This window comes from Nerophis lumbriciformis, linkage group LG26, assembly GCF_033978685.3.
Source record: "Nerophis lumbriciformis linkage group LG26, RoL_Nlum_v2.1, whole genome shotgun sequence".
Classification (NCBI taxonomy): Eukaryota; Metazoa; Chordata; class Actinopteri; order Syngnathiformes; family Syngnathidae; genus Nerophis; species Nerophis lumbriciformis.
In genome coordinates this window covers 25,360,020-25,380,087 of record NC_084573.2, presented here as the reverse complement: position 1 = coordinate 25,380,087, position 20,068 = coordinate 25,360,020, and the positions used below count along the sequence as shown (strand labels likewise).

The following is a 20,068-nucleotide window of genomic DNA, read 5'->3' as shown; positions in this document are numbered from 1 at the left end:
ACTTGGGCTTTGATGATCAGGGATTACCCCTAATCTTGTGCCATATAGATGATATACTATATACATTTGACTGATTATGCAGCTTTTAATACAGTCGTGATATTGTGATAATGCATGTTGATGACAAAACTAATGCAAAACTGCTTCGAAATCACTAATCCTTGTCTCCATGGCGGAAAATAAACTGTTTCTTGCACGTAGCTTTATCACTGGAGGATGAGGAATGCCTGAACATGCTGCACTGAACACATTACCTTTACATTACTACCACAAAACACATTATGAAATATTTAACACTCTACTGCCATCTAGCAGGCAAAGTTGATAGTGCACCCTGCGCCCTGTACATCATGTTTCCTGTGTCAGGTAAACCGTGACGAACGGGGCTATATTAACCCCTTCCTACTGTAAGAGGATGCAATAGGCCATGCTAACCGCTAAGCTGGAGATCTTGAATGTAAACAGGGGTGGGTGGGCGGAATGATAAAAATTGACAGTAATGATAGTATAGTATCATTATACTGTATGGTCATCACTACAGTAATTAGATTTATATTTTTAATATCGTAAAATAATTTCCCCCCCATCTTTTTATTGCTTACAAACTCAGGAATTAAGTTAATGCTTTTGTTTCGTTATTTTGTTGTATTGAGTTTTTTTATAAATTGGGTTCATCGATGTAAACAGGTGAGCGGATTGATACAAATCGACAATATTGATACCACGTATAGTATCACAATATGGGTGGTACTACAGTAATTATATATATTTTAATCATAATACTGAAAATGATAATCATGATAATGAAAAATGGTACGGTACTTCTGACATTTTTTCTAAACAGGTTACAGGTTAGAAAAGGTCCTTGCATGGATGGAGGTAGTCTAAAAACATATTTAAAAAAAAAAAATATATATATATATATATATATATATATAAAAGAAAAAAATATTTTTTATAACATTTTTATTTAACTATTTTTAATACATTTTTGAAAAAAATGGGACAAATAAGAATCATGATTCAGATGTGAATATTTTTTTTGTGCTGCTCTGTTGATTACATACAAAAAGTCCAAGTAATTACTTGATCGACTGCGTGAAGAGATTTTGCACAAGAAAACTGTCTTATTAACTTCAAATGAACACAATTTAATGAAAACGTTTTGTTCAGTCAGGTATCCTCCAGCGTTAGACAGCAAAGAATGTGTGCAATCGAATAAAGTCTATTTAAAAGCTCAGGGCCAAATTGCACCCCAGCCATCTGAGTTGGCACATATACATTTTTATATGCCTTTAGTGTCTTTTGGCAGCCCGAAAGACGGACTTAAGGAGATTGGATTTAAAATGTTTTGTCTTTCTCTATGCCTACACACACACACACACACACACACACACACACACACTCAGAAAGAACATTTCCCTCTTTAATCCGTTTTCATCCGGAGGCTTCCATCTCTCGCAGTCTCTCCTAATAATAAAAACAGCATTTTACTTCATTTTTCATGCACACTGTCATCCACGCTATCGCAGCATTCACGTTGTTTTAGTGTGTGCAAACTCCACTGATTCTCTGCTGTGCTTCCTCGCCTGTGCTAAGTTTGGCAGGAAGAGAACTTGGATGAGTCACACGATTAGAAGTGGGCCAAAAGCCTCTTTATTAGTCCAGTGAGATGTTAACACATTTCCACTTGAAGTGACAGTTTTTAAAGCTCCTGCACAACAGCTCTGTCGAGTGACATACGCACCTGTCTGCGTCTGTCATCTTTTTTTATATATATATATATCTCAACTCCCGGAACGCTCTGTTCGTTCTTTTAGTTGAACGTCTCTCTTTTTTTTAAGTTCCGTTTCCAATTTATCAAGCCAAAGGAATTGCAGCGTGTGTCCATCACTGGTATTTAAACAGCTGTTCCGCCAAACCTCACAGAGACAACATGAATTCCTCGGAGTCTGATTAATGGCAGACTAACCAGATACCCTGGACTCAAACCTTAAATGGTCGGATGGAGCTACAAAACAATCCCTTTAAGTGCTCGTTTGGCTCAAATGCTTAAATAATCTGGCAATTTTGTATGTTTTGCTTCCATAATGCGCATATAAGGACTATAATAAAATATTTGACAACTACATGACAATGGAGCCCTTGTCATTTCAAGCCATGAACAATTTCCTTGTTGCCAGCAGTGACTATTATATTCCCTGGATAGCATCAGTGGACAAAACAACAGATGATTCCATCTGGGAATCTTTTTTTCCCCTGTTCTTGTTTGTCATAAAAGCCATCCAGATGTCTTATGTGTTTCGAACAGCAAAAGAGGGAATATGTCCAATATTTTTCACTCCCTGGAAGTTATGTTATTCTCATGTACGAACCCCTGACAAAAATGATGGAATCACCAGACTTGGAACAAGCGGATAACCAACATAACACAAAATTAGTCATTTCAAATGCTAACTTTGTGGCTTTAAAAGGGGAATTGCACTTTTTTGGGGGGGATTTTTGGAACTCATGTTTTTCTTTTTTAATGCATTCTAAATCATATATAAACGCTAGCAAAAGTCAGCTAACATTGAAGGCAAAGTGAGTTGCTCTATTCTGTTTATAAAGCGCTCTAAAAAAAACATTCAAACACCTCCATTAACGTTTTATGTACGGTACATGCTTGTAAGTATACATATAATGTAGTAACAGGCACAAGTAATATTTACATATTTTGTTCATTTTAAGGAGGGGTCCCCAAACTTTTTGACTCGTGGGCCGCATTGGGTTAAGAAAATTTGGCCGGGGGCCGGGCTGTATATATATATATATATATATATATATATATATATATATATATACATTGTCTTTTTAATCCGTTTTGACATTTAACATTGTCACCTTATCGATGGGAAAATGTATTTTTAGACAATATGATTTGCCTGAGCGGCTAGGAGACACCGAGAGTAACAAGCGGTAGAAAATGGATTAGAAAGGAAAGATTTAAAAAAATAAAAAAATAAAAATAAATAAACTTTTTTTTTAACTTGGGTCTTCCCGTGGGCCGGATTTTGGATGCTGGGGGGCCGGATCCGGCTTGCGGGCCGTAGTTTGGGGACCACTGATTTTAAGCATACTGCGGCGTATTCATTTCACAAATGCATCACAATGTTCACTTTTTTCCTCAACAACTCATTCCAGACTTAATGAGGGACGACGATTACTTTGGTACAAATAATGCTACATTTTATATTTTTGAGCATCAATATATGGAGGATGATCTACAAATTTTAGAAGCTGTGGACTGAACAGATGCAGCTTTTGTGAAATACTTAGCATCATGTAGCAGTATTGCTAAGTGCTAAAACAAGAAACACAAACTATAAACATAATAAAACAATCACTTACTGTGCAATGTCTGCTCTCACTGGCATGCCAAATGATGGGTGTTCATATTTTCCTGTTTAGATGAAGAATTAATCATAATACTAACGCAGGTAAAAAAAATGTTTTAAAGTTGCCGCAAACTGTCTTTGTGTCTTTCACTGGGTCTAAGTTGAATGTCAAAGTTGATCAACTTCTGGTTATATGGCCACAACCTTTTGCTATCCAGTTGAGAGACATGATTTATAATCTTGAATTAGCTTTTACCAATTTAGTGGTGAAGCAGCCAGTAACCGGAGCAGCATAAGCTAGTTAGCTTTCTGTGATCAAGGCGCCGCTAATAATAGATTGTCCGCGTTAGCGCTTATAATAACAATATCGCTAATATTCAGGTCACAAGATGTAAACGGAGTGTTGTTGGTGTTTTTTGTTGTTGTTTTTTTAGAGAGCTTTATAGAGAAACTCCCGTTGACTCCATTGTTGACTGACTTTGGTTAACGCTTATTTACAATTAAGAATGCATAGAAAAAGAATAACATTTGTTATTGTCTTACATAGGACTTGTGAATGATAAGCAAACTTCCCAAAAAAGTGCAGTTCCCCTTTTTAAAACACCGAAAGACACAAAGAAAATTAATTGTTGTTGTAATAGTGTTATTTTTAGATCAAACAGAGTGGTAAATATTATACAGAATCATGATAAGCAAACAAAAAACTGTAGAACACACTAGTACTTTGTTGCACCACCTTGAAGTCTCTGAAACGAGTGACAAACAGAACTCTTCATCAATCTTGCTCCAGCTTTTTCTGATTGCTGTTGTCATATTAGCTTTGCAGATTGGAGTCTTGTCACCCGCCATTTCCATTTCAACCACACATTTAGATCCGAACTATTTGCAGGCCATGACATTGACCTTGTGTCTTTCTTCAAGAAAGGTTTTTTAAGTTTTTTGCTCTATGGTTATCCTCTTGAAAAATGATGTCATTGTCCCCAAGCATCCTTTTAATTGATGGAATAAGAAACGTGTCCAAAATGTCAACGTGAACGTACACTTGTGGATTTATTGAAGATGTAATGACAGCCATCTCCCCAGTGCCATTACATGACATGCAGCCCCATATCATCATTTACTTTCTTCAGGCAGTCGTCTACATACGTTTTTCTGTATTTAAAGTGGAACTGCACTTTTTAAAAAAATGTTGCCTATTGTTCACAATCATTATGAGAGACAAGAAGAAATTTTTTTTTTCCTTTCTAACATATACAAATCAGCTGGGTCTTGGTGGCTAGCAATTTAGCTAATGGGAGCAATAGATTCCACCTCTAAATCACTTGCCTTAACTGTTTGAGCTATATATAGCGGAACGAAAGCAACCGAATGAAGCCTCTTGTCAATCATCCACTGTCTTTGTGTCCGTGGATGTAGGCGGGGATGCTCGTGCGCACACGATCAGTCCCCAGATGTAATCACTTTTGTTCCTATCCAATTTTGTACATTTCCTAAAAGTTTTGTTTAAATCCGCCCACAATGTTTTTAAGTATCATAGCGAAATAAAAGAAACTGAGTGAAACCTCTCGTTAAATGAGAGCAGTACAGGCATGTAACGTAAATGTGTACAGCTCTGGTAATGGGTACATTCGCACCCACCTGCACAAATGTACTTCAAAATGTAACAATCAAAATAAGTATGACTTTTTATTTGTTTACTAGGGCATGCATATATAATATGCATTAGTTTGACCATTTAAAATCAACGATAATAAAAAGGAGATGCTTGGAAATAGCATAAAAATACCCCAAAAACGATTCATAGCGTTACTTTTTGGTGTAACCAGCATGAGCGTTATGTTCAGGTATTTCTTTTATATTTTGATAAATCATCATATTTATGTATTACTAAATTTAAATAGGTATTGATCAATCTTTAAGCTGTGTGTATTTGATTTCAGTTTGCTTTTGACATCTTATTTAGAATTGTAGTTGAAACTTTTACAACCTTGTGTTGCGCTCATGATGGCGTAACCAAACTAGATTTCATTTAATGATCTTATTTTGAATATTTATTCCGTTTTATACATTTAGTATATTTAAATATTCATTTCAAATCAAATCAAATCAACTTTATTTATAAAGCACATTTTAAATTTACCACAGGGGTAACCAAAGTGCTGTACAATGAGCAGGTTAAAAGATAAAACGAGTACCGAGCAAACAGAACACAACACAAACAGAACACGATAAAAAATAAATAATTAAAATAGAATTAATAAAAACATAAAAACAGGATCACAGCAGGTGTATTATGGGGCGCCATTTATAAACATTGAATACATTTCAAATATCAATAAAATGCAATTGCCTTCATCTTATAGGGTAATGTTTAGTTACACCAAATCATGAGCGTAACCCTAAGTTTCATCACTTTGACTTGTAATATCTCTAATTCTGGTGGTGTTTTATGCTTTTTTCTTTTGGAACATGTACTATACATATAATACAATAAAGTCCCATATAAGATTATGTTTCTAGCAATACTTTAATTTTGCCTTTGAAAGTAACACTCCAATGTCCATTAGTGGAGCTGTACGCAAATGCAAGTCAGTGCTTCTCAATTATTTCTGTTACGCCCTCCCTTTGAGGAAGACACTCTCCGCCGCCACTATAAGTAGTATAAATGATCTATAAAATTGTTATACGTACACCTCTGCAGTATATTGTATCCTTATTAACATTTAAGAATACCAAAAAGACAAAATAAATATAGATACACTTACAACAAAGCATAACTTTAACAGTTTTTGGTATGTAACATAATTTTTTTTAAGTGCATCAATTAGTCTGAAATAAAAAAACTTTTTTTTATTTACACTACAAAACAGTTTTGACTGATTTGAACCATTTGTTACTGAAAATGTAATTAAATTAGGTCAATAAATAGTAATACATTCAAATGATCATGATATATACAAGACTTTAACCTATAGAACAAAAATTAATAAAACAATTTGTGCTGATATTTTTATAATCAAAATGAGGAAGTCGGGATTTTTGTCTATATGAACACGTTTTGTAGTACACAGTTTTTTGAAGAATAATACTGAAACAGCATGTTCCCCGTGCCAGCACCTCTATTTGAGAAGAACTGATATAAGCTAACATAAATAATCCGGCTAAGGCTCAAAGTCTAATCGCTTGTTACTTATCACATTTTTTGCTTTTACTGAAAGTTTTATACAAATCCACCAGTAACTTTTTTTAGTTGCAAACAAACAAGAATCGAAGGATACATGGTTGCTTGGTTTTCTTGTTCTGTCACTTTCAAAAAGACTGCAAGAGGGTTCACTCTTGGCGTAGGTCTCAGCACTTGGGCAAGTTTGTTTTACAGCAAAATAAATAAATAAACCCTCTTGTCAGTCAGCCACTGTCTTTTTCTCTGTGGGTGGAGGCGAGGTGGCGAGCATACAGACACACAGAAGTTCAGCCTTGTAACGTAAACGTAAGGTACAGATATGATCATACCTCAAACTATAACTAAAATAAGCACAAATAGGCATACACACATAGTTGATGTACATGTATAATGTAAGGTACAGAGAGTTGTTGGTTAATCTTAGAGAATCATTTTTTTGAAACTTTGCCTGTACATAAAAGCTTATTCATACACCTGATACCCTGCCTTTGTTGTGAATACACGTAAAAGTGTTCTTTGTAAAGAGGGCTATCAGGTTCCTCTGAAAGGTACTCACCACACACAGTAGCTGTTGTGCTGGCTGCAATGTGACACTGCTTACCACATCATACGGGGAGAGAATTGTTTACAGTAGTGTGCGTACTAGACTACTTCTGCTTTTGAAAACATGAAATTACTGAAAACAATCAAAGGTATTTTGATTTATATAGTCTTTTTTTTAACCTTCAACACTTGTTGCCTCATTCAACTGGACCATTGGACTTGTGTATTTAGCTTAGGCTTGAATAGGAAAGATCAAACCTGGAACCTTCCACTTTAATTTCATCCAAGCAAAGCATTCCTTTAAAGCTGACCCTATTATTTTATATCAACCCTTCAATTTTTAACACATCTCTCTTCTATCTGCAACTGACCCACCACTAATGGCCATCTGACGTTATATGTTATACAATTTTGGGGAATTTTGCCTGTGCTTCACAATCCCTATATGAGCACAGAACACACACCTGTTTTCTGTACGTCCTAAAAACTGCTCGCAAGAGGCGGCTAACAGTACAAATAAAAGGGATTGTCCTTTTTTATGCTCTTAAAGCCCTCTAAAAAATATCCAACAATGTTTTATGTATCTGTAAGTAGATGGATACAAGAGGTGTCGAAAAAAACTAAAAAACTTTTAAATGAATCACGATTCGAACTTGTAACGATTCTTAATCGATTAAAAAAAAAAATCTAAAATTGATTTTAAAAATAAATTATATATATATATATATATATGTGTTTTTGTGTATAAATGTGTATATCTGTATGTGTATGTATGTATGTATGTACAGTATATATGTATGTCTATATGTGTGTATATATGTATACATTTGTACATATATGTATGTATGTGTGTGTGTGTATATATATATATATATATATGTATGTGTATATATGTGTATGTATGTGTATATATATATATATATATATATATATATATACATATATGTATGTGTATATATATATATATATATATACATATATATATATGTATGTGTATATATATATATATATATATATATGTATGTATGTGTGTGTGTATATATATATATATTTGTATGTACGTATGTATGTGTATATATGTATGTATGTGTGTATGTGTATATATATATAGTGTATATGTATGTGTATACATATATTTATGTATGTGTGTGTATATATATACATGTGTGTGTGTATATATATGTGTGTGTGTGTAATATATATATATATATGTGTGTGTATATATATGTGTGTATATATATATATACACATATATGTGTATATGTATATATATATATATATATATACATATATGTATATATATATTTATACATACATATATGTGTATATATATACATATATATATATATATATAGACGTGTATATATATATACACATATATGTATGTATATATATATGTGTATATATATGTGTGTGTGTGTGTGTGTGTGTGTGTGTGTGTGTGTGTGTGTGTGTGTGTGTGTGTGTGTTTATATATATTTTTTATTTTATTTATTTATTTTTAATCTGTCCTGTCCAACCACTCAGGCAAATCATATTTAGATGCTCATATCTCCTGTGCATATTTAATTTAGAAAAGAGAAGTGTTAGATACTTCTCTTGTTTGCCTTATTTTATTAAATGTTTGGGTAGAATTTTATTTAAAAAACTGTTTTCTTTTAAGTAATGGAAGTAAATGGAAGAATATTGTTAATTATTGAACTGGCACCCAATGTAAAAGTGTTGATTTTTAATCGATTCTGAATCGAATCGTCTGGTGTCCAAACATTTGCAGCCCCAATAGATCCTTTAATCATCTCCAAAGAGAAATGTACATTTCCAGCAGCTTGTAAGGATAGAAACACACAAGGGCATGTACGGTTTTTTGTTTTTTTTTATGAAATGAAATAAAATAAGTACTAAAAATTGCATATTACACTTAATGTACCCATGCAGGGAGATATTGTGAACAACCAAAAACCCAAAACGAAAATGTTTGCATGTAATGTAGTAACTGTCACATTCATGATAAAGTTAAAGTTAAAGTTAAAGTACCAATGATTGTCACACACACACTAGGTGTGGCGAAATTATTCTCTGCATTTAACCCATCACCCTTGATCACCCCCTGGGAGGTGAGGGGAGCAGTGGGCAGCAGCGGTGGCCGCGCCCGGGAATAATTTTTGGTGATTTAACCCCCAATTCCAACCCTTGATACTGAGTGCCAAGCAGGGAGGTAATGGGTCCCATTTTTATAGTCTTTGGTATGACTCGGCCGGGGTTTTAACCCACAACCTACCGATCTCAGGGTGGACACTCTAACCACTAGGCCACTGAGTAGGTAACGTAACCTTTATAGTGTTTTGGTCATTTTAAGCGTTACCAGAACTTTTTTCCTGGGCGCATTGAATTCACAGAGACCATAGCAAAGAGCGCTACATCCGTCAACAACAACACACAAAGCGATACGGGTTTATATCAGGGAATGTTGTAGTGAAGTTGTGATTAAGAACGATATAAATACAATTGGATTTGATAAAGCGTGTTCTGTGTTTGCTACAACTAATCATGGCAGATAGAGATGACCGATAATATCGGCCTGCCGATATTATCGTCCAATAAATGCGTTAAAATGCAATATTGGAAATTATCGGTATCGTTTTTTTAATTATCGGTATCGTTTTTTTAATTTTTTATTAAATCAACATAAAAAACACAAGATACACTTACAATTAGTGCACCAACCCAAAAAACCTCCCCCCCTCATTCACACAAAAGGGTTGTTTCTTTCTGTTATTAATATTCTGGTTCCTACATTATATATCAATATATATCAATACAGTCTGCAAGGGATACAGTCCGTAAGCACACATGATTGTGCGTGCTGCTGGTCCACTAATAGTACTAACCTTTAACAGTTAATTTTACTCATTTTCATTAATTACTGGTATCTATGTAACTTTTGTTATATTGTTTTACTTTCTTTTTTATTCAAGAAAATGTTTTTAATTTATTTATCTTATTTTATTTTATAATTTTTTTTTAAAAAGGACCTTATCTTCACCATACCTGGTTGTCCAAATTAGGCATAATAATGTGTTAATTCCACGACTGTATATATCGGTTGATATCGGTATCGGTTGATATCGGTATCGGTAATTAAAGAGTTGGACAATATCGGAATATCGGATATCGGCAAAAAGCCATTATCGGACATCCCTAACAGCAGACTTTGTGAGTGATGACAAAAACAACTACTTTGGGAAAAGTTATGATCTAAAACCTTCTCTTTTTGAGCCTGATTATACGACGGATGATCTGTGCAAAGCAGATTTAGCTAAAAGTAGTTCCTCTGTGTTAGTTCTTACAACAACAATGTCGCTATTGCTTGGTTAATATGCAGGTCATGGCATGTAAATAAAGCATTGATGTTTAATTTAGAGAGCTTTATAGGGGGAATAGATGGCTCCCCATTACCTGCATTGTTGGAGGCCACTTTCTTGCAGTTTTTCACACTTTAGAACACACGACTAAGAGAAAAACGATGTTATTATCTCACATAGGGATTGTGAATGTTGGGGAAAATTGAAAATAAGTGCAGTTTTTCTCTAAGTGCGATATAGTAATCACCATACATATTTAAACACAAAATGTTTCTTTTTCAGTGTCATTTTCACTCATTTATCTTCTTTATTTTGGCAGGTTTTCCAGATAGCCTATGTGATCATTAAGGCCGCCAACTCGCCTCGCCCGGGTAAGCGTCCTGCTGCATCATTACTATTTAAACAGCCTTGCACGCTTCGCATGTTCCCCTTAGAGCTTTGATTATGACATGAGACATGGACCACATGTACAGTATTAGATTCTGTGCAATGTATGAGAGTCACAGTCATTTTAGTCAATCCTGCAGCTTTACATGAAACTACATACATTATTAGTGAGAAACATTGCAAGTTGACAAATGCTGTTTGCTGGGCTACCAGTAGAGCAAGACCTGAGAGATGTCTCTTTTGAAGTGTATCAATTTGCCTGAAATTACAAATAAATATCCATATTTAAACTATGAACATTTTTGACCGACTTGAATCATTTGACACTGAAAAATGAAAAAATGCAATAAACAGTAATACATTCAAATTGATCAGAAACATTAACTCACGAGCACAATATATAAAACACTTTAACCTACAAAACAAAAACGAGTAAAATTTTTGCTGATTTTTATTTTTATATTTTTAAATCAAAATGAGGACTTTAGGAATAATGGCTACAATGAACGCGTTTTGTAGTGCACATCTTTTAAAGTGAGGTTTGAAGCCCCACTATTTGAGAAGAACTGAGTTAAAGCAACAATTTGTAACTGTATGTGAGATCTTGAAATCACACATTCGGGAATCAATTTGAGGCAACAGTGGCTAGAAAAAAGGGTATTAGTCTTTTTAACAATGCCATGGCAACATAGCTGTACAAGCACCTCAATTGGTGGACCAGCCTGGACACTACATTATAGGGGTGTCAAAAATGATTAATTTCCGAATGAATCGCAATACTTATTTGTAACGATTCTTAATTGAGTAAAAAAAAATTAAAAATACATTTTTATGTTATTTATTCAATTATTTTATTTGTTTTTACCAAAATCTGTCCTTTCCAGCCACTTTAGTAAATGTTTCGGTACAATGTTATCAAACAAAACCAGTTTTCTTTTAAGTAATATAGAAATTTATCAGAGCTGCATTTGTATGCACGCACAACACTTAAGTCCTTTAGCATATCAGTTGTGGAATAAAATTATGGAATGGATTAAGCAAATAAATTAAACAAAGAACAAATATGATTCAGTTTAAGAGACTGTGCAAACTACAAGATTATTTACATATTTAATATTTGTTTACTTATGGTTTATTTATTTATTCACTGTTCTGTTATGAACAGAGAACAAAGAAATGGGATAAAACTGCTATGATATGGAATGGGGTAGGATTAATTAAGCTCTGCTTCTTCCTACCCCTTTTCGGACATGCTGTAATGAAACAACTAGAAATATGTGAAGCATTACATTATTGTATGCATGTTCGAAATAAACTAAACTTAACTGTTTATTTGTATGGAGGAATGTAGTTAATCATAGAACTGGCACCCAATGTTATTTAAAAAAGTATTGATTTTGAATTGAGAATCGATTCTGAATCGTATCGTCACCTTTAAGATTCTCATCGATTCGAATCGTGTGTTGCCCAAAGATTCACAGACCAACTACACTACTATTGTTTTTTACTTATTTGCACCATTTTCTCCGGAAACACGTTACCCCACAATGATGGCAATCACATGTATTTTTAAACTTTGGGACATTTTCGATTCCTAATTTCCAACTTATTTACACTCCTTTACAAGAAAAAATATTTACGTGTGCAGGTAACTGGATCTTGGAGCGTTCAATAGACGGGATGACCTTTGAACCCTGGCAGTACTACGCCATGACAGACACAGAGTGCCTAACCCGCTTCAACATCAACCCAAACAGAGGACCTCCATCATACACGAGGGATGACGAAGTGATCTGCACATCCTTCTATTCCAAGATCCAACCCCTGGAGAATGGAGAGGTAAAAGATGGTGTGCAAGTATGACTGACATGGTTCAGAATAAGTTTTACTCAACGTTTTTTCAGGCTGTAGAAATATATACTATATAAGCCGCGCCCACTCAATTTTAGAAGAAGAAATTATAATTTTTCCATATTTAAGCCGCAGATATATACGTTGTGAAATGAATTATTTACACAGAAAGATTCTGTAAATTATTATTTTATTTTAATTGTTTCCAAACAGTGTCTGTAACACGGCAGTAAAATGTCTGATCAAACAAAACAGAAGTCATTGTCATGGATCCACTAGCTGCGGAAGCTAGCTCTCTTAATCAGCTAAACAGACTCAATAACTCCACTGTAACGTTTTGGTGAATTTACTGAGTAATTTGTGAAACTGAAACAATACAAAAAGAATGCTGTTGCAGATTAATAACACAGACACTCATAAATGGGTTGTACTTGTATAGCGCTTTTCTACCTTCAAGGTACTCAAAGCGCTTTGACACTACTTCCACATTTACCCATTCACACACACATTCACACACTGATGGAGGGAGCTGCCATGCAAGGCGCTAACCAGCACCCATCAGGAGCAAGGGTGAAGTGTCTTGCTCAGGACACAACGGACATGACGAGGTTGGTACTAGGTGGGGATTGAACCAGGGACCCTCGGGTCGCGCACGGCCATTCTTCCACTGCGCCACGCCGTCCCTCATAAACGTGTTAGCATATTAGCTAATGCTAATGACGCCAGAGTCAGTACATTATGACAGCATGTAAAAATATGCATGAAAGCACTCCTACAGACATCACACATGGGACGGTTTAGTAAGTAAGAATTGTTTTAGTTATATTGTAAAACTTGCAAACGTTGCTCGGAGTGATGAATGAAGAATCCGAACGATTAGGAACGCAATGGACGGCTGGAAGACGGGACGGCAATTGTACTTCCGGTTGAAAGACCTATCGTATTTTTTGGACTATAAGTCGCAGTTTTTTTTCTATAGTTTGGCCGGGGGTGCGACTTATACTCAGGAGCGACTTATGTGTGAAATTATTAACACATTAGCGTAAAATATCAAATAATATTATTTAGCTCATTCACGTAAGAGACTAGACGTATAAGATTTCATGGGATTTAGCGATTAGGAGTGACAGATTGTTTGGTAAGCGTATAGCATGTTCTATATGTTATAGTTATTTGAATGACTCTTACCATAATATGTTACGTTAACATACCAGGCACGTTCTCAGTTGGTTATTTATGCGTCATATAACGTACACTTATTCAGCCTGTTGTTCACTATTCTTTATTTATTTTAAATTACTTTCAAATGTCTATTCTTGGTGTTGGGTTTTATCAAATAAATTTCCCCAAAAAATGCGACATATACTCCAGTGCGATTTATATGTTTTTTTCCTTCTTTATTATGCATTTTCGGCCGGTGCGACTTATACTCCGGAGCGATTTATACTCTGAAAAATACGGTAAATGAAAGGACACTGCAGCACCTGTATTGAGTGAACTTGTCCAAAAGATGGCGCCATTGCACAAAATATTACACAACTTTTCAGTATATGTGCGTGTTTGTTTTTTTAACAGTATTTGTAAATTTGGCCATCTGTGAAGAAACACCTATAAATTAGCCGCACCGCTTTATAAGCCGCAGGGTTCAAGGTGTAGGAAAAAAGGAGCGGCTTATAGTCCGAAATTTACAGTAATCATTGTAGTATCAACGATTCACTCATACCTTACTCGGTGTCTTTACTGTCAATATTTATATCAATATGTCAATATTTATATCGATTTGCCCCCCTCTGTTTACATTCAGTCTTAGCGATTAGCATGGTTCTAGTGATAATGAAATGTGTCAGAAAAGTAGTTTATTTGCCGCCATGAAGGGGAAGGATTACTGACTTACAGTAGAAGCTGCTTTGCACTGTGATGGGACATTGGCCGCGAGCTTGCTAGCGGTGACGCACAATTAGAATGTGTCATCAACACGCATTATCACAATATGACAATAGTACTAAAAACTCCAAACGTATAACATTTATTTCATATATTGTCTATATCACGTAAACCCTAATAGCAGGATTTGAAATGTCCGCGGAAATGCGAAAATACGCGTTTTTAAACATTAATTTCCGCGTCAAAATACCAATTCTACGTTTTTTTTTATAAAATATTGTAGCGTTTAAGGATGGTAGTCGAAGGAGAAGTGTCAAAAGATGCAGTAACTTAACATCCGGCGCTTCTCTTTGCGACACACAACACCGGAAATGTGTCCCGTGAAAACCCGTCCAACCGGAACTCTAAAAATGACAAAAGTTCCGTGTGTGAATTATGTAAACCCACTGCAATATCAAAAAAAAAGAATCTAAACAAAATATGTTGAATGCTCGCCTCAGCCGCAGGTACTCGCTGTTCCTCTCTCCGAAACGCTGCACGGAATTTCAGGACAGGGAGACTACAGGGCACTGGAACAAGCTAGTTAGTTAGTATAGTTAGCGTCATCTAGCTAGCTTACTTGTCCCCTGCGTTCGCTCTCCGAGCCACAATGTTGACGGCTTTCTACTTTGCTGCTACCACCAGTTGTAGTTCTAGAGCAGGGGTCCCCAAACGTTTTGACTCGGGGGGCCACATTGGGCTAAAAAGATTTGGCCGGGGCCCGGGCTGAATATATATATATATATATATATATATATATATATATATATATATATATATATATATATATATATATATATATATATATATATATATATATATATATATATATATTCATATATATATATGAATGAATGAAGGAAATAAGTTTATTTCGGTCATATAATCAACCATTAACCATTTTGTGTGACCAGTTTAACAGTACAGATTATACATATTTAACAATCATACACATTTACACACAAAAAGAAAATAGAAGAAAAAGAATGACCGAAAAAGGAATAGGCTGAAGCCAAAGCTTATATTTGCCTATCCTATACATTCACTGAAAATAAGATTGCCTGGAACATCAACATTAAAAAAAAAAAAATCAATCTGATGAAAGTAATTGTTACTACATTTTATAATTTTCAATTATTTCACCTTTCAAGGTTTTCTTAAACCTTAACAAAGAACTACATGTCTTCAACTCATCACTGAGCTTGTTCCACCGTTTAACTCCTAAAACTGTAATACATTTGTAATTTATATTCGTTCTTACATTACCTATTTCAAAAATCAATATCCCCCGAAATTATAGTTTTCTCCTCTTAATTGAAATAACTTAAGAATACAAACTGGAAGGCTGTTGTTCTTTACTTGAAACATAATCTCCATTGCTTTTAAAAACACAATATCTGAACATTTTAACACATTAGAACTTATATATATATATATATATATATATATATATATATATATATATATATGTAATTACTAATTGACTGAAAGAGCGCGCACTTTTTTTAAAACTTGGGACTTCCCAAGGGCCGGATTTTGGACGCGGGCAGGCCGTCATCGGCCCCTGGGCCGTAGTTTGGGGACCACTGTTCTAGAGCATTTATTAGTAGCCAGCGAGAAAATATATTTTTGACATGACGAATGTAAACAGAGGTCAGATCACAGGAAGTATATTACCCGAGGGGGCGTGGCTACAGGATTGAGTTGCCAACGTTTTCGGAGTTCTTTGCATGAATGTTTTAGAATTTTGCATTACATTTTCAATTAGAATAATGCTAGTAAATTACTAACTAAAAAAAAAAAATCAAAAAAAATCTGCGGTACATAAATTAGACATGTAATTGTCAAAAAGCCAACCAAAAGATTGTGATGGATGAGAATAAATCTAAAGGTAAAATAGTGTCAAAATGCACTCGTTTGCAGAAAATGTAAACTAGATTTTAAAAATGTTCTTTCTTGTGTGGCAGCACTTACTGCCGATAAAAATGTTCCTCTTTTTTTTTTGTTCGTTTTTCTCTTTTTTTTCCTCAAAGGGTGCTCAGATGCCTGTAATAGTGCCTGACATCTCTAGCAAAACAACTGCATCCATTGCTGGATCTGCTTCATACTTACTGTTTATCGCCCTCGACGCTGCCATGACCTGAAAAATCACAGGACTTTTTTTGTTACACTAAAAGTTATTACACTGCGCACACAGAATTAAACCATAATCACCAGAAGCGAGGCTACGTTTGCAGTACAAGCCGACTCAACATCATCCAGGTTACTGTTATAAGACGTCTGAACAAGGATTCAAACGTATGCACAGGCATTCAACAAATGTCATTAAGGTGTCCAAACATTTATATTTGTCTCCTGTTTATTAGTGTAGTAAAATATACTTAAAGACGTAAATATTCGGATTTAGGGATAGTATAAAAATTTAATAGTTTTACCTTGCAACATTGTTACAATATACCACTGAGCCAATGAAAAACAAGGTATGGTCTGCAAAGAGCCCCTCGGCCGGACATTGAATACCTTTCCATTAAGTCATTATCTTGTTTGTGTTGCCGGCCTGTATTATATGGCTTTATAATCCATATTTTTACCAAAGATTAGTCTGCTTTTAAGATGGTGTACTCAAATTTTCAACTGTTTACTGAATGTTTGCTGTGTTGTCATGGTCTTTCTAAAGCAGAGGCCCTTGGAGTGATACTTACCAGGATTTTTTTGTTTTTATATGATAATTATTTCTGACCGAGTTAGATTTGAATGTATATAAGTGTGGTAATTAAAAATCTGTCCTCACACAGGTTTTTACTCTTATCTAGCTACAATTGTGTGTGTGTGTGTGTGTGTGTGTGTGTGTGTGTGTGTGTGTGTGTGTGTGTGTGTGTGTGTGTGTGTGTGTGTGTGTGTGTGTGTGTGTGCGCGCGCGCGCATAGTAAGAGCAGAGAACTGCCTTGCGATAACTGACATTAATGAACTGAAGGCTTCAGGATACACACACACACACACACACACACACACACACACACACACACACACACACACACACACACACACACACACACACACACACACACACACATACACACATATCTACATTTCCCACACAGGCCTCTAATTGTAGTTGCCTGTCTGGATATGTGTGCGCATTTCCCAATGGGTGCAACTGTTTGTCTTGTGTGTTTGTCCTGTATGTGTGTGTGTGTGTGTGTGTGTGTTGTGTACCCTCTAGGGGAGCACCGGAGGGGGTGTGAGCGAGGAGATGTCAAGAGCTGCAACTAACGGAGGAGTCTGAAAGTGTGAGTGTGTGTGCATACGCGCTTGTGGTTGACAGCTCCCTCGCCGTCTGATCACAGTGCAACTATAATGAGTCAGAGGCGATGTCTCACACACACACACACACACACACACACACACACACACACACACGCGCGCACACGCAGGCACGCATGCACACACATGCGGGCACAATGCCGCCGTGCCACTCATAATGTGTTCACACCTACACAGCCACATCTCCTTCATGACTTCCAAGTGTGCAGCTTGCAAGTGTCCCCCACGCCCACACCAACCATGCACACTTTTGGCACAATTGAGGACTTTTTGGCAGATGCCAAATGTTGTTTTTGGCCACGTTGCTGAGACGAGCTGACTGTGACGCTCTCCTCGCCTACTCTGTGGCCGTCACCAGATATACAGTATATATACATCCAGTACTCATGCTATACACATACAGCCTCAAGTAAACCATCACTTCTGTGGCCCTGACTGGCCTTTGTCTTAGTTGACTGTTAAAGCTAAACTTTTTCATTGCAAAGATTTGGTATGATTTGTCGCAATCATAAAAGCGTGTTTGTTTTAAAGGGGAACTGCACTTTTTTTGGAATTGTGCCTGTCGTTCACAATCATTAAAAAAGACATGACGTCAAATGTAATTTTTTTTTGTAATGCATTCTAACTCGTAAATAAACGTAAATAAAAAATATTCTGCCCATAAAAGAACATTCAAAAAGCATACATTTTGTGACTTGAATATTAACCAAGTATTCGCGGTATTGTTATTATAAGCGCTAACGCAGACAAACTATTTATAGCGGCGCCGTGATCACTAGCGTGGTGCCTGTGTTTACATCATCGAGTGGTAAGGTGCTTCCTTTGCTCGTGAAAGTTATTTGTAGATCCTAAATCATGCCTTTCACCTGGAAAGTAGAGGGATGAGAATTTAATCCGACAAGTTGGTACACTTTGACACCCAATTTAGACCCGGGAATGGCGAGATTAACACGAAAATGTAACGGCGAGGAGGCATGATGGTGATTGTTCTTCCAAGTATGCAGCAGGAATTCCGGAGACAGCGTGCAGTTAGGAGAATGATTTATTCGCATAAATCACACAAAAAGTCAGGAACAAACAAAACCAGTGTGTCTAACTCACGGGAAGCTAACAAGATAGCTCACGAGGAACGCTAAGACGGGACTTGGCGCCAGACAAACGCAGGGAACCAGAAATCATCAAATGTAACAGTTGCGTAAAGCAAACGCAAGCACCAGAATGAGAGAGGCGGAGAGGCAGGACTAAATAGCTCTCTGATTTGTGCTCGGAAACAGGTGAGCGTCCCGAACACTAATCAGAGGCAGGTGAACATAATCAGCACCCATGACAACCAAGAAAAACACAAAACAGGGGTGCTGAAACGAAACTAAAACAACCAGTAAATCCAAACGGAAAACAAACTATGATATGGGCAACGGATCATAACAGAAAAGACACTTGGTTCCACCCCATTTTTCTTCATGAGGAGTGTGAGTCATTCTTCATCTAAAACTGGACTATAACAACATTTTATCTGTCTGCATCCTAATAACAACAGACATTGTACAGTAAGTGATGTTTTATTTTGTTTGTTGGCTCTCAAAGTCTGCAGTGAGCAGTAATTAGTGATGTTGTTAAAAAACTGCAAACGTTGTGATGCGTTTTTTTAAATTAATGCCAACGTATGCAAATGATCAAAATAACGTAAATATTAAATGTTATTATAAATGTGCCCCTTACTGCTTTACATATACAGTAGGAAGGGGATTCATATGGTCCCATTCGTCACGGTTTACCAGACACAAGAAACGTAACGAATTGGTGGGTTGCACTATCCACTTTACCAGCCATATGGCAGTAGAGTGTTAAAATGTGTGTTGTGGCAATTCCAACTTTGACCACAGCGTCAGTTTGCCAACATTTTCAGCAGACTGCATTGCAAAAATTGTAAACCCCCCCCCCCCCCCCCCACCCTCTTCCTCTCATGCGAGATTCACCCAGGAATGTGTTCATTTGAATCCTTTTGCTACGGTATACTTACACCATGTATATAAAACCTTAAAGGGGAACATTATCACCAGACCTATGTAAGCGTCAATATATACTTTGATGTTGCAGAAAAAAGACTATATATTTTTTTA

The 20,068-nt window shown here is 35.9% G+C and overlaps 1 protein-coding gene across 4 annotated transcripts in view; it reads left to right on the top strand.

The window, feature by feature from the left end:
• The window catches only part of lama2 (laminin, alpha 2), a 498,600-nt gene that overhangs the window by 119,368 nt on the left and 359,164 nt on the right, over positions 1 to 20,068 (top strand). For all 4 annotated transcript variants that reach the window (XM_061987117.2, XM_061987118.2, XM_061987116.2 and 1 more), the window contains exons 4-5: positions 10,783 to 10,834; positions 12,499 to 12,689. In XM_061987117.2, coding sequence (XP_061843101.2) covers positions 10,783 to 10,834; positions 12,499 to 12,689 — 243 coding nt within the window. The remainder of the gene's footprint in view (positions 1 to 10,782; positions 10,835 to 12,498; positions 12,690 to 20,068) is intronic.